The sequence below is a fragment of the Lepus europaeus genome (genome assembly GCF_033115175.1).
Source record: "Lepus europaeus isolate LE1 chromosome 21 unlocalized genomic scaffold, mLepTim1.pri SUPER_21_unloc_2, whole genome shotgun sequence".
Classification (NCBI taxonomy): Eukaryota; Metazoa; Chordata; class Mammalia; order Lagomorpha; family Leporidae; genus Lepus; species Lepus europaeus.
Window position 1 is genome coordinate 564,390 of NW_026909007.1, and position 14,339 is coordinate 578,728.

Below are 14,339 nucleotides of genomic sequence, written 5' to 3' on the forward strand. Positions count from 1 at the left end.
CCCTGGGCCCCTGCACCTGCGTGGGACACCCGGATGAAGCTCCTGGCTCCTGGCTTCGGCCTGGCCCAGCTCCGACCATTGCAGCTATTTGGGGAGTGAAGCAGCAGATGGAAGACCCCCCCCCCTCAAATAAATTAATACATCTTTAAGAAGCAGGAGCCCACGCTATGGCACAGTAGATTAAGCCACTGCTTACAGCGCCAGTTCGAGTCCCAGCTGCTCTGCTTTCCATTCAACTCCCTGCTAATGTGCCTGGGAAGCTTGGACAAATGCAAATCCTCGTCCCCTGCCGCCCATGTGGTGGGAGACCCAGAGGGAGCTCCTGGCTCCTGGCTGCAGCCTGGCCCAGCCCTGGCTGTTGCAGCCATCTGGGGAGTGGACCAGCAGATGGAAGAGCTGTGCGTGCGCGCGTGTGTGTGTGTGTGTTTCTCCTCTATCACTCTGCTTTTCAAATAAATAGATCTTTGAAAGAAAGAAACGCAGCACTCGGCCTCTGCCCTGGGGCAGCACCGGCGAGCGTTTTGTTCCCCGTTCGCCCTGTGAGCCTGGTTGCTACGCAGAGCCCCTAAACCCCTTGGGAGTCCCCAGGTGACAAAAGCATCTCTTGTTCCACAAGGGGAACTCCCGTTCAGGCTCAGGAGGGGTCTGGTTGCCAGGGGAGCCAGCACCCACCCCCGGGGAGGAGCAGGCCTGGGGGTTAAGTTCATCACCAGTGGTAACGTCGGCATCAGCCATGCTCACCTGAGGACGCTTCTAGAAAAACCCAGAAGACGAGGCCAGCAGAGTGGAGCCCCGGGCCCTTCGCCCCTGTCCTCTGTGGTAGCCCAAGCCCCGCCCAGCCCTGGCCCTGGCCTTCAAACCCATCAAATCCCAGGGGGAGTTTGCACGAGGACCGTGAGCGCGGTGGGCAGCAAGACGGCGCCCAAGGCACCACAGCGCCGGGCCCCAAATAGATATTTTTGGTCTTATTATTTGATAAGGAAATGCAGGTAACCTGGGGAGTGGGCACAGAGAGGGGATCTCCCCACAGGCACGTCCCCCCCCCCCCCGTCCCGCCCCGCCTCCATCCAGGGCTTTCTGGAGACGGAGATGAGTGGCCTGGGCTGGAGAATGAACAAGCCCACAACCACAGCAGGCTCCACGTTCAAGGTCCAATATCCCAGCAAACAGACCCGCGCCGCTGGGAGCCCCGGCGGGTACTGCAGCCCCTGCCAGGCGGCCGCCACCACAGGTGCCCTCCGCGCCCCCCGCCTGGGGTTTTAGGCTGCCTGAGTTTGGGGCAGCCACAGGACCGGCTGAGACCCCTTCCAAGCACTTGCCCCGGCCTAGGCTGTGCTGGGGAGAGCGGGGGTAGGGCTGGGGCAATGCTGTTTGGTTTTCGTTATTGACTAAAATTCCTGTAAAACAGCACATATACAAATTTAAATAGCACCCAGGGCCCCGCACTCTCCCGATCCCAGCCATATAGGCCTCATGTTCTCCGGCCCGCCCGCCTGGCTCCTGCCCCTGGACCTTTGCACGGCTTCGGGAGGAGCGGTCGTGCGGAGGTGGGTGCACGTCCCTGTCCCCATGTCCCCTATCCCATTCCCGAGACACAACCGGAAACGGCCGTCGATGGTTGGTTTAGCCTGCCTCGCTGGGGACCAGGCTCGGCGTGCGCACCGCCGAGGCCCACGGGAAGGAGCCGAGACTCACCGTGCGGATGAGGAAGGAGGGCAGGGCAGGCAGCGAGCCCATGAGGGCCATGCGCCGCCCGCTGCACCAGCCCGGCTGAGGGGCTCAGCACCCCGCCCCGAGGCCAAGGGGACAGAGCACACCGCGTGACGTCACACACAGCGCCGGAGCGCGCGGGGTGACGTCACAGAGAGCGACGGAGCACGCGGGCGGGCAGCACACACAGCGTCGTGTGCGACGCCGGAGCGCTCACCGCCGCGGGCAGGTCGCCTGCCACGCGTGAAGTTCCAGTTCCCCGTACATAAGGCGGGGGTGACCTTGCAGAGGGCGGAGGCCGAAGCTGGCCATCCGGGCTAGCAGGTGCCCCGGCAGGATCCCCTCCCTGCTCCGCGCCTGCTCAGTGGCTGGGGACTCTGGGCGGGAGGTGTCCCGCGGGAGCGCGCGCCGCTGCTCTGTGCTGCTGGAGCAGCGCGTCCCCGACGGCGCGTGGGGGGGGGGGGGCCGACTGACCGAGGACGGAGGCCCCGGGGGCAGGCGCCGATTAGGGGGCTTGCGACCCGCACCAGGTCCCTGGGACCCACGCCCGCCTGTGCTTCCAACCCAACGCCCGGCTAACGTGCAGCCTGGGAGGCGACACTGGACCTGGTGGCTCAAGTGCTTGGGTCCCCTCAGCCGCAGGGGAGCCCGGGGGGAGCTCCTAGCTCTGGCTGCGGCGGGCATCTGGGGAGTGGACCAGCGGATGGAACCTGGCTAAGTTTTCGTGTGCCCCTGAGTCCAATCAGAGCCCATTTTGCCAGCCACCCAGTGGTCACACTCGTGGGCTCGTGGACACGCACGTGTAGGCTGTCCTGCAGAACCCCGACACCAGCTCAGGGCTCCTCTTGCTCCCTGCCTCGCTCTTGACCCAGGATGTGGCCTCCCCCCAGCCCAGCCCCGCCTGCGCCACCCGCGAGCAAATGTCCCAGCCTAGGGACGCGCAGACCCTGCCGGGGACGGAGCCCTGCTGCGCACCAGGAAGCCAGCCGGCCCCCAGGGAGGGACCCAGGCCCCGGGCTCCTGGGTCCCGTTCCTGCAGCAGCCGGGAAGGCGGTGAGAGGGGCAGAGCGGCCGCCCCGCCCCTGGCTGGGACCAGGGCCGTGCGTGACCGGGGTCCTGTCCCTCGAGCAGATGTCCTGCGTCCCTGACTCAGCGTGAGGTTTATGAGTGACGCGGGAACACGGCGGCCGAGGCAGACCGGCGCTGGGTCTCAGTTGTGGCTGTGTGGCCTTGGGCCAGTCACGCCCCCTCTCTGAGCCCCCACGTCCTGCGGGCATTTGTGCTGGGCGGCGCAGATAATCCCAGGAAGAACAGGCCCAGAGCTTCCGCCGGGCTCCGGCCACTGCCCGGGTGGCTCAGGCTCACCGGGACAATTAACATGCGGCACACACGCAATCCAGAGTGGGAAGCGCCGCTCCCCGTGCGCCCTTCCAGGCTGGCGGCAAGGTCACCGCGACTCCCCAGGCTCCGTGTGGCCGCCAGGGACTTCGCCTCTGCAGTGGGGGCAGCGCCCTCCTGGGGCGGGGTGGGGGCTGACGAGGACATGCGTCTGTCTCCAGCTCCCCCCACCATTGTCCGCAGGGCTCTCAGAAGCTCAGGGCCGGCCCCTGCCACGCCCACACCACCATGGAAGGCCAGGTGTTTGGAGATAAAAGCACAGGCAGGCAGGCAGGCAGGCTACCCTGGGAGATGGTACGGACTGGGGGAGGAGGGGAGGGAGTGCCAGGTCACATCAGGCCTGTTGCGGCCCAGGCGGGTGAGCGGCCAGCAAGGACACGGCGTCCCTGCCTGGACGCCGCACAAGCCACCACGGGGGGAGGGGGGTGGACCTGAAGGGTCCCCGGGCGCGCTCAGCCTTTCTGGGGGCTCCTGCTCCGGGTCAAACCTTCTGCGGGGTGCTGGAAACACAGACTGGGCCCTGAAGGCTCTCAACGTCGGGACGGGGGGGGGGGGGGTCTCTTCCTCTGAGAGTAGTCCCAGGGGTCAAAACAGTGCCTGGACCCGCCTTCCAAAGAGGAAGGGTTGCCGCCCCTCCCACCGCACAGTGAGCCTGGCTGCCTCAGGTGGGACTACAGGACCCAGTCTGTTTGCACCTGCTGTGCCAGCACTGTCACTGACAAGCTCTCTCATTGCTGAACACGTCCTGGTTGGGGGTTCAGCTGTGGTAATCCCCCTCCCCACGACCTCATCCAGGCTTCCCGGGGCCCAAGTGCTTGGGCTCCTGCCACCCACGTGCGAGACCAGGATGGAGCTCCTGCCTGCTGCCTGGCCCAACCCGGGCCATTGTGGCCATTTGGGGAGGGAACCAGCAGATGGAAGACCTCTCTCCCTCCCTCCCTCCCTCTCCCTCTCCCTCTCCCTCTCTCTCTCTCTCTCTCTCTCTCTCTCTCTCTCTCTCTCTCTGTAGCTCTTACAAATAAATAAAGCTTAAAAAAAAGTCATGTTCTCGTAGGCAGTTGTCACCACATAGTGGATAAAAAGGCTACAGGCCAGCGCCGCGGCTCACTAGGCTAATCCTCCGCCTGCGGCGCCAGCACACCGGATTCTAGTCCCTGTCAGGGCACCGGATTCTGTCCCGGTTGCCCCTCTTCCAGTCCAGCTCTCTGCTGTGGCCCAGAAGGGCAGTGGAGGATGGCCCAAGTCCTTGTTCCCTGCACCCGCACAGGAGACCAGGAGAAGCATCTGGCTCCTGGCTTCGGATCAGCGCGGTGTGCCGGCCACAGCGGCCACTGGGGGGTGAACCAATGGAAAAGGAAGACCTTTTTCCCTGTTTCTCTCTGTCCACTCTTCCTGTCAAAAAAAAAAAAAAAAAAAAAGTACAAAATAGCAGGTGCTCAATTTAAAAACAAAAGGTGGGGAGCAAAATGATCTCACACTCCAATCTGCACGCATGCAGGGAAATGTGGGAGACGACACATCAGCACTGGTTTTCTGTAGGCACACAGGGTTGACTACTTTAGAGTTTTCTGGGGCTGGCGCTGTGGCGAAGCGGGTAAAGCTGCCACCTGCAGTGCTGGCATCCCATATGGGTACCAGTTCAAATCCCGGCTGCTCTACTTCCAGCTCTCTGCTATGGCCTGGGAAAGCAGAAGATGGCCCAAGTGCTTGGGCTGCTGCACCCACATGGGAGACCCAGAAGCTCCTGGCTCCTGGTTTCAAATCGGCACAGCTCCGGCCATTGCAGCCATTTGGGGAGTGAAACAGCAGATGAAGACCTTTCTCTCTTCCCTCCCTCTCTGTCTGTAGCTCTGCCTCTCAAATAAATAAATAAAAATTTGAAAAAGGAACCTCTAGCCTTTCACCGCCATGAGGCTGGTGGTCAAGAAAGACCCCAGAAAAGATGGTTATTATACAGAGGCGTCATCAGTTCCCAGGGCAAGCGGCTGTTCCGGTGGTGGATGTGGGCCACAAAACCTCCGTGGAGACAGAGAGCCCCTCACCCTCCAAGGCGGCAGGGGGAGCAGTGCCCTTTGTTCAGTAGCCCCCACCTGAGACTGCTCAAAAGGTTCACTGTTGTCCCCTCTATCACCACCCGATTCCCGTGCTCGCCCAGGACCGGAAAGCAAATCCAAGTTCAGGCTCACGTCCTAAGGCCTGCTCCGGGCCAGGCCCCAGAGCACTGAGGGCAAGAAACAGTTCAGAGGCCTTTCCGACCTCCCCACTGCCCGGTCCTGAGTCACCCAGCCTCTGTTTGCACACAGACAAGCAATGGGAGTCCCTCCACCCCACACAGAAGCAAAGGCCTCCCCAAGTCCTGCCGGAGTTCCCTGCCCATGGGTGGGGGTCACAGGCAGCCACTGGGCTCAGCCCTCACCCCCAGCAGGTGTAGGAGTGCACGAGAGCCCCTGTACCTCCCTCATTCCTGAACCGTGGCGCGAACTGGGAAGCTCTGACCCGGAGCAAGGGGTTGTGCACGCACACGCGCGCACACACACACCCCTCTGCTGCTCACACCTGCCCAGCACCCCCACAGCGATAGAAGCCATCAAACCACAACTCTCTCCCTGCCTACACTGACCCCTCCTCTTTCTCAGGAACTGCACCCCCCAACTCCTCGGGGAGCCCCACCCATCACACCTACCACAGGAAGTGCTGCAAACTCTAGGATGGGTACCTACCGTGCACGTGGACAGCTGGGCAAGGCTCCGGCACTGAGACCTGTCAGGGAGCCCTCCACCCCTGCCCTCACTCGCCCTCCCGCCATCCCCACTCCACCCTCTACCCCTGGGTGCTTCATCAAGAGGCCTCCCCTCCTGCCTCCACAGAGCCCTCAGCTCCGGCCAGGCATCCTGGGAAGGAAAGGAGCAGGCCTGGATGCCAGTGCTACCTCCCCCACGAGCTGGCTGTCCAGGCGGCCACTCCTGCCCTCGCTAGAACTGGGGTCCTGGTCCGCCCGTGGCTCCGAGTGTCCTGCCATGGAGGCCTCAAGCCTTGCCACCCTGCTCCCCCAGCAGGATGCCGGCCAGGCAGAGGCCCGAGTGAAAAGAAGCCCCCGCACCATTGTTTTTATAACAACAACATAAGCGTTTTATTTCTCATTAAGCCTCTTAGTCTCTTAGTATCACAATGGAATGCTGAGAAAACAAGAACAAAAACACAGTCTCTGTGAATCTCTGACAAAGAGCCGAGATTTCAAGGTGATCGGGGGAGGGGCTGGCAGAGGAGTCCCACAGCAGGGCTGGCGACATCTCTCCCGGGCTGCGGGGTGGAATGGTGGGAAGGCAGCGCTGTCCTCGCTGTCCTTGGCAGTTCCGCTCCTGACTGCTAAGTGCACCCTCTGCTGGAACCACAGGGGATCCTAGTGCCTCCCAGGCACCCGCCTCGTGACCCTCTGCCTCTTCCAAGCACCCTGGGAACTCCAGCCAGCGCTCCGAGGGCCCCCACAGAGCGGAGCGGAGGGACGGGCGCAGGCCACACTGCTCGGGTGTGAGGACGGCAGGGCGCTGAGGCTTGTCTGGGCGCTCTCCGCGGTGAGGGTGGAGGTGGCGGTGGTGCAGGTGGCACGCGGGGCTGGGCCTAGAGCTTCACGGTGCCGGGGGGCAGGCTGTGGTTGCAGAGTCGGTAGTAGCGCAGGTCGTTGACCAGCCTGTGCACGTTCTGGGTGAACGAGGGCAGGTCCTGGAAGGCAGGGGCACCGCTGTGGCTCAGCCGCCCTCCCACACTCCAGCTCGCCCCCCACCACATCGCGCCAGCTGCTTCCACACCCGGACCCCCACCAGAGAGGTACAGGGCCTTGCGGGACAGGGAAGGAAGGGGCCGCACCAGGGACGGCCTGCTCCTGAGCCTCCCCCACCGGCCTGCAGGCAGCCCCAACCCACCCGAGTGAGCCAGCGCACAGGGATGGGGACACATCCATGTGGAAGCCCCCCACAGTGTGAACCTGGATCTCCAGAGCGCACCGCCCAGGCTGCCCCCCTGCCACGCGGGATCACCCGACGCCTCCTGCACGGCTGCAGGCCAGCAGCAAAGCACGTGCTCAGCACACACATGAGGCCCGTGTCCAGGTGCCGTCTGCTGTGACCCCGGGACGCGCCCAGGCTCAGAAGCAGCTGAAGGCACGCCAGGCCCTCTGACCCCACCACAAGCTGCCTGCGGGACGGCTGCTCATGCCTCTTCCCTGGCCCCAGCAGGCTCACGCTGCAGGCTCTGCAGCCACCACACTCAGTCTGAATCCTGCTTCCTGGCTCTGTAACTGCCAACCATCCAGCCTGTGTCATCTGGGAACGCTGCTTGCCCAAGCCAGAGCACATAGTGAGCTGGGCACAGTGTGGCCTACAGAGGGCACTGCGAGCCCATCTTCCCAGCAAGACTGGGTGAAGGCAGGAGCTTGTGGCTTCAAACTCACAGTGAATTCATGAACAGAAGGGGCAATGCCTTTTTATCTGAGAGGCAAAGTTAGAAAGAGAGAGGGAGAGAGCGAGCTTCCATTCGCTGGTTTACTCCCCCAAAAGCCATAATGGCTGGAGTTGGGCTAACCCGAAACCAGGAGCCGGGAGCTTCTTCCGGGTCTCCCATGTGGGTGCAGGGACCCAAGACTTGGGCCATCTTCCACTGCTTTCCCAGACCATAGCAGAGAGCTGGATTGGAAGTGGAGCAGTCGGGACTAGAACCAGCGCCATGGGGGTTGCCTTTTAAACAGCAAATCGGAAGTTCCAGAGTGGAACCTGAGTGTGCTTCCCTATTTCTTCATACACACCCAAGTGCTTCTGATGTGTAAGTAGAAGCAGAAGCCGTGTTTTAAAATCAACAAGTTGACTGAAATTCATGTCGTTAGAAACTGATCATTAATACAGAATCCGGCCTCTGATGAAAGGGAGGCGGGGCAGGGATGTGGCACAGCAGGTTAAGCCACAGCTTGCGATGCTGGCCTCCCATATGGGAACGCTGATTTGAGTCCCGGCTGCTCCACTTCTGACCCAGCTCCCTGCTAATGCACCTGGGGATGCAGCAGAAGATGGGTCAACGCTTGGGTCCCTGTGGAGACCCAGATGGCGTTCCTGGTTCCTGGCTTTCGCCTGCCTCAGACTTGGCTGTTGTGGCCATCTGGAAAGTGAACCAGCAAACAGAATGTCCCTCTGTCACTTGCCTTTTAAATAAATTGATAATCTTTAAAAATATATATAAGGAAGGAAAAATACCCAAGTAGCTGAAGTGAACTTCCAGAAGCTCAGGAGAGGACCAGACAAACCCAAGTAAAAGATGATCCAAGACAAAAGTAAGTCGGATGTGAGAAGAAACCGCCCCACCACACATCACAAAGCAGAGTCGTTACGGCTGCTTCACGAGAGCAGCTGCGGCTCCCCACACTGACATGGAGGCACGGCCATGCTGTCGGGACCTCCCCTGACCTGACCCAGCATCAGGCGGATAAAGATGAACGCCGCTTACTCCACAGGGGAAGCTCCCTGAACAGCAGGCTGGGCCCTGAGACTGGGGCACCTGTGGCAGGAAGTGAAGGCAGCGCCCAGGAAGGAGGCCACGGCAGACGCCGGGCACCGTGCAGCGGCATGGCACACGTCACCAGCGATGCTTGCTGTCAGGTGGAAATGGCCCAGGCGAGTGCTGTGAGGGCCGCTCCCAGGACTGGCGGCCGCAAGGTCAGCCCCAGCTCTAACCCCGGCCCCACGGGCACAGCTGCCAGGCACCAATCTTCTCCGCCTGTCTGCAAGTTTGGGCAAGAGTACCTGGCACGGCTTCTACCACACCAGTGCTGGCCTCGGAGGAGTGCCTCCCCATGAGGAGACAAGGGCAGGGCAACGGCACAGGTCAGGACAAAGGAGCTGAGTGCTAGGCCCAGGAGGTGGGCACACGTGGCTGAGACGACAATGCGGAAGCCAAGACTGGGGAAGAGTGTGTGCCCCTCCACCGAAAGGCCCAGCCCCGGGGCATCCACTGGACAAGTTGCAGCCAACCTCCAGAATGGGCACAACTAGGCCCGGGCCCTGACGAGGCCCACCCTCACCCTCGGCCCACACTGGCCCTGCTTTCAGCCCTCCCGTCTCACCCGATCCATCTTGAAATTCCGCCCCAACACGTTTTTCTGGTTGGCATCCACACCATCACAGCCGGTCAGGAACTCCGGCAGGAAGGCTGCAAAGAAGCCGTCGAAGTCCACAGAGGCCATGTTGTAAATGGCGATGCCGATCTCCTCCTGCAGGAGGTCATGGGACTTGTGAACGAGGACCTGGAGCAGCACGTTCACGAACTGGAACAGCATGGTGGTCCGGAAGATCTTCTGCAGGCAGAGAGAGACCAGTGAGTGGGGGCCACGGCAGGTCCCAGTGCCCGACCCGAGGGGTTGGGACCTGGTCCATGGCTCAGGAAGGAGACACAGCATTTACCTTGTGGTACAGCTTCTGCTTGGCATTGAGAGTCTCCAAGTAGAAGAGATTTTGCTTGAAAAGGTGGATGTCAGGCTGGAGAAAGGACTGTCCAAAAGCCTAGGAAATAAGCCCATCATTTTATAAGCAGCATTTAAACCCTTCAGACTGGGGCCGGCACTGTGGTATAGTGGGTAAAGCCACCGCCTGCAGTGCCAGCATTCCACATGGGCGCCGGTTCAAATGCCGGCTGCACCACTTCCGATCCAGCTCTCTGCTATGGCCTGGGAAAGCAGTAGAAGATGGCCCAAGTCCCTGGGCCCCTGCATGCACATGGGAGACCTGGAAGTAGCTCCTGGCTCCTGCCTTCAGATCAGTGCAGCTCCAGCCACTGTGGCCAATTGGGGAGGGAACCAGTGGACAGGAGAGCGCGCTCGCTCGCTCGCTCTCTCTCTCTGCCTTTGCCTCTAAGTCTGCCTTTCAAATAAATACATAAATCTTAAACCTCTCAGACCAAGTCTTTCCAGGCCCTCGGCCCTAAGCACGAGCCTGCCCTTATGTGGAGGGCCACAGCGAGCGCACCTGCTGTCCCAGGCCTCCCGACCTTCGCTCAGACCTGAGGAGTGCTCCTCACAGGGCTCAGCCTGAGTCTTCCCCACGGGGTCCTGCTTCTTCTTTCTGCCTCATCTCACACCCCCCTTACAAAGCTCTGAGTCCCGTCTTTGGGAACCTGCTGCTTTCACATGGGGTGGAACATTGAAATCCACCTTTGGTGGTGTCCGTCCCAGCCATGTGTTCCTTTCCATGGCTGAGTTAGCCCATAGCACGGATGTGCCCGTTTGTACATCCATTCACCAGCAGATGGGCATCCGCACTTTCCCAGTTTGGGACAATCAGGAAACAAGCCATTACAAACACCTGCGTTCAGGTTGTATTGTTTGCCTGTGTTTATCTCAGGTAAAATACTCAGAAGTAGAACTGCCCACCAAACCATAGCTACACATAAGCAACTGCCAAACTGTGACGCTGTGACCAGCCCTGAGCCAGGGCAGCACTGGAGAGGGAGGGGGTGGAGAACAAGGACCTGGCTACTGCAACCCAAGCCCTCCAGGCAGGAATTCCCACATGTGTGTTGTATGTTTGTGTGTGTGTGCACACTGTACATGCATGCCCACATGCATGGTGTGTGCTGGCTGAAGGGAGGAGGGGTAGAAATTCCTCTGGCTTCCCCATGAGGAAAAGCACACAATGAGAAAACAAGGACAGCCCCCCCCCCATGCCCCCGATAGTCTGGGTCTCAGAATACAGAAGCCCGGGACCCGGCAGGCTAAACTGCTCCCTGCCACGCCAGCATCCCATATGAGCACGTGTTTGAGTCCCGGCTGCTCCACTTCCAGTCCAGCTCCCTGCTAATGCACCTGGGAAGGCAGGGGACGATGGCCCAAGTGCTTGGACCCTGCACCCATGTGAGAGACTCAGATGGAGTTTCTGGCTCCTGGTTTTGGCCTGGCCCAGCCCCAACCATTACAGCCATTTGGGGTGCAGACCAGTGGATGGCAGACCGCACCCTCTCTGTCTCCTTCTAACTCTGCCTTTCAGATAAACAAATAAATCTTCTTTAAAATCAGTCTTTTAAAAAAAACAATACAAAAGCCTGACAGCTGAGTGCAAAAGGCAGGGATCATCTGACAGCAGCTCCCAGCAGCCCAGCGCTGCCCATAGGGGCCCCCACTGCCAGGAGCCTCAGGACCCACACAGCTCACTTTTCTACCAGACAGAAGCATCACCACTGCTCACTCCTAGGGCAGCACCTCTGCTGATGGCCGTCCCCCACCCCCCACAGCATGAATTAGTGCTGGGGGTGGGTGCGGGGGGGGGGAGGGGCAGGAGGCAGGCAGTAAGGAAGTGACACTTGTCAAACACCTGTAAGCACCACACACTTTGTAAATGTGATCTTACTTAGCCACCCCTCCCAAAGCAGGCAGGATCAACCCCGTTCACAGAAGAAGAGACAGAGGCTCCCTACATAGTGAGAAGCTGGGCTGGGCTTCAAAGACAGGACATGCTGCAATGGCCAGGTGGAAGGAGGGGGGACCACACGCCAGGAAGTCAGCCAAGGAACAGGCGGGCCAACGGACCCAGAGTGGGGTGCGCCTGTCCTCGGCCCTTCCTCACCTGCATGATGGCACTGAACTGGGGCTCGTTCTCCATCTGCTCCTCGGCTAGCCCCCGCTGCACGCTGGCCAGCACGGTGGACTTGAAGAAGTACCTCCAGTTGTGATGGAGGGTCCGGAAAAGGAGCTCAAACAGCTCGGCCTTCACATCCGGGGAGGGCCGCTGTGGAGACACACACGGACGCTCAGCCCTTCCCTTCCCGCAGCCTCGGCCCCGCGACAGAGGCCAGAGAGATGCCTGCTGCCAGCAGCAGGGCACCACCTGTGCAGAAAACCCGAGCCGACAGTGTCGCCGTGCACATCAGGAGCCCTCGGCAGAGACAGACGCCCCCAACAGGGCCCAGGGGCCCTTTTTCTGATGGAAGCATTCAGCTCTACACACCAGGCAAAAAGGCAGCCGAGTGAAGGGCCAATTAGGACCACAGATTCTCTGTTCTGAAAAATGCCAATATGACCGTCCCATCTTGGTGCTGTTGTTCACTTTCCTAGGGCAAAATCTCAATTCCAGCTAACGTGTTGGTGTTAGGCAACCTCTCAGGCTAACAACAAACAAGATGTCTTAAAAGCAGCTAGGGGCCGGCGCTGTGGCTCACTAGGCTAATCCTCCGCCTTGCAGCGCCGGCACACCGGGTTCTAGTCCCGGTCGGGGCACCGATCCTGTCCCGGTTGCCCCTCTTCCAGGCCAGCTCTCTGCTGTGGCTAGGGAGTGCAGTGGAGGATGGCCCAAGTGCTTGGGTCCTGCACCCCATGGGAGACCAGGAGAAGCACCTGGCTCCTGCCATCGGATCAGCGCGGTGCGCCGGCCGCAGTGCGCCAACCGCGGCGGCCATTGGAGGGTGAACCAACGGCACAAAGAAGACCTTTCTCTCTGTCTCTCTCTCACTGTCCACTCTGCCTGTCAAAAAAAAAAAAAAAAAGCAGCTAGGAGAGCGAAGTTTACAGAGCACTCAGGAACCACCAAGAAGCCGTCAGGAGGACCTCCTGGGGGAGCCACACACCACGCTGATCGCTCTCTGGACCCGGCTCGCTCTTCCTGGCCTCGGAGATTCTGAGCGCAGCAGGAGAGGGGGAGGCAGCTCAGCAGGGTTTCCCAGCTTAGCTCAAAACCTCCAAATCAGCGGACAACAGGTCCAGAGGTCTTTGTAGAACTCAAAATTATAAAGCCCAGATATATTAATTCAGCCTTGATTAAAATGAAACCGGCACCAGAGGCCACAGGCTTCCGTGGCAGGAAGCCATACAGGGCTCCCGTGTGCGTCCTGAGGCGAAGCGACCATTCCGGCCGCTACAGGGCTGGTCTCCCCTCAACTCGTGCAGCCACTGAAACTCCCATGTCTCCGTGTGAATGCTGGATGGACTGAGAGAGCAGATTCAAGCTAACTGTGGTGCCTGAGAGTGGCTATCACACACCTGATTACTAAGTACAGCCCCCGCACTGTAACCCCCGAACCGTGGCCTCAATAAGCCTTTGCTTTCCCAAAGACCCTCCTCTAAGGCATCTCAAAGTAACAACAAGCAGACTAACACAGCAACCGCTTACTTTGTTCTTACAACGGACAGTTAGAAATGTTAACTCTCACAACTCAAGTTCCACCTGTAGGACCGTGGCAGGTACCATGCCGAGGGACTGAGGACACAAAGCTTCCCTGTGACACGGAAGCTGCCTCGCGCCCTTCAGGCCGTGAACACTCTTATGAGGGCAGCATACGTGGTGATGTGTGTTGACCGATCTTACCGACCTAACCCGTGATGGTCAACCTGGCACATGCACACCACACTGTCTCTAATGGATTTAATCAATACAGAGAGACTGTACAAAGCTAAATGCCATCTTTCTTGGAAAAACTACTTCACAAGAATACTACAATGACTTGAAAACACAATGCCTTTTCCTATTTCAATACTCCCCAAACTCAAGACGGGGTAGCACACAGCACGGCCGGCCCTCCTACCTCCGCGATGATGGGGTACACCTGCTCCATGCACAGGGCGATGATGCTGGGGAGGAAGGGCTTGAACACCTGGCCAGGCTCCTGCACCACCACCTGCAGGATCTTCAGGAACTTCTCCACCACGCGGCAGCCGGTGCTGCCCTCGTGCAGGATGCTCTCCGCCAGCTGCTCTCTGCAGACAAGAGGACGGCACACAGTCACCAAAGCCATGCTTCCCTGCCGACCAGCCAGTGCCCGAAAGCAGCCGACAGCCCCAGGCCCCACTGCTTCTCCCTAGAACCCAAAAACCTCGGGCAGCAGCCGGCGGTTACCTGGTAAACATGTTGAGGAAAGTCTGTATGATCTGCTCAGTGAAAGGCACGCCCATCTGGACTCGAAGGCCTCGAAACAGGGTGAGGAAGAAGCTCAGCATCTCATCAGTCACATCTAAGGGAAAGAGCAAGGCAGGAGGTCACGGCGAGGCTCCGAGGGGTACCCAGCCCGCGCTCGCTGGACTCTTCCGCAATCTACACTCTCTCTCCCCGAGGCTTCCTGCACCACCAGAGCCAGTGACAGGAAGCAGGAATGATAGAGCACACGCAGAGAACACGGCTCCGGTGCATGGACCTCTGCTCCCCGGGTCCCCACAGGAACCAATGATCAAGCGAAGCCCTCACAGCCCAGCCTCCAGCACGATGGATCAC

General features: G+C 60.1%; 1 protein-coding gene across 2 annotated transcripts in view; it reads right to left on the reverse strand.

The window, feature by feature from the left end:
• Positions 1-6,228: 6,228 nt before the first annotated feature.
• Positions 6,229-14,339, reverse strand: part of LOC133754326 (exportin-6-like) — a 79,649-nt gene continuing 71,538 nt past the window's right edge. For both annotated transcript variants that reach the window (XM_062184786.1, XM_062184785.1), the window contains exons 17-22: positions 13,968-14,082; positions 13,657-13,828; positions 11,706-11,867; positions 9,552-9,650; positions 9,215-9,445; positions 6,229-6,828 (exon numbers count right to left, since the gene is read on the reverse strand). In XM_062184786.1, the coding sequence (XP_062040770.1) occupies positions 6,727-6,828; positions 9,215-9,445; positions 9,552-9,650; positions 11,706-11,867; positions 13,657-13,828; positions 13,968-14,082 (881 nt within the window). In that variant the 3' untranslated portion in view covers positions 6,229-6,726. The remainder of the gene's footprint in view (positions 6,829-9,214; positions 9,446-9,551; positions 9,651-11,705; positions 11,868-13,656; positions 13,829-13,967; positions 14,083-14,339) is intronic.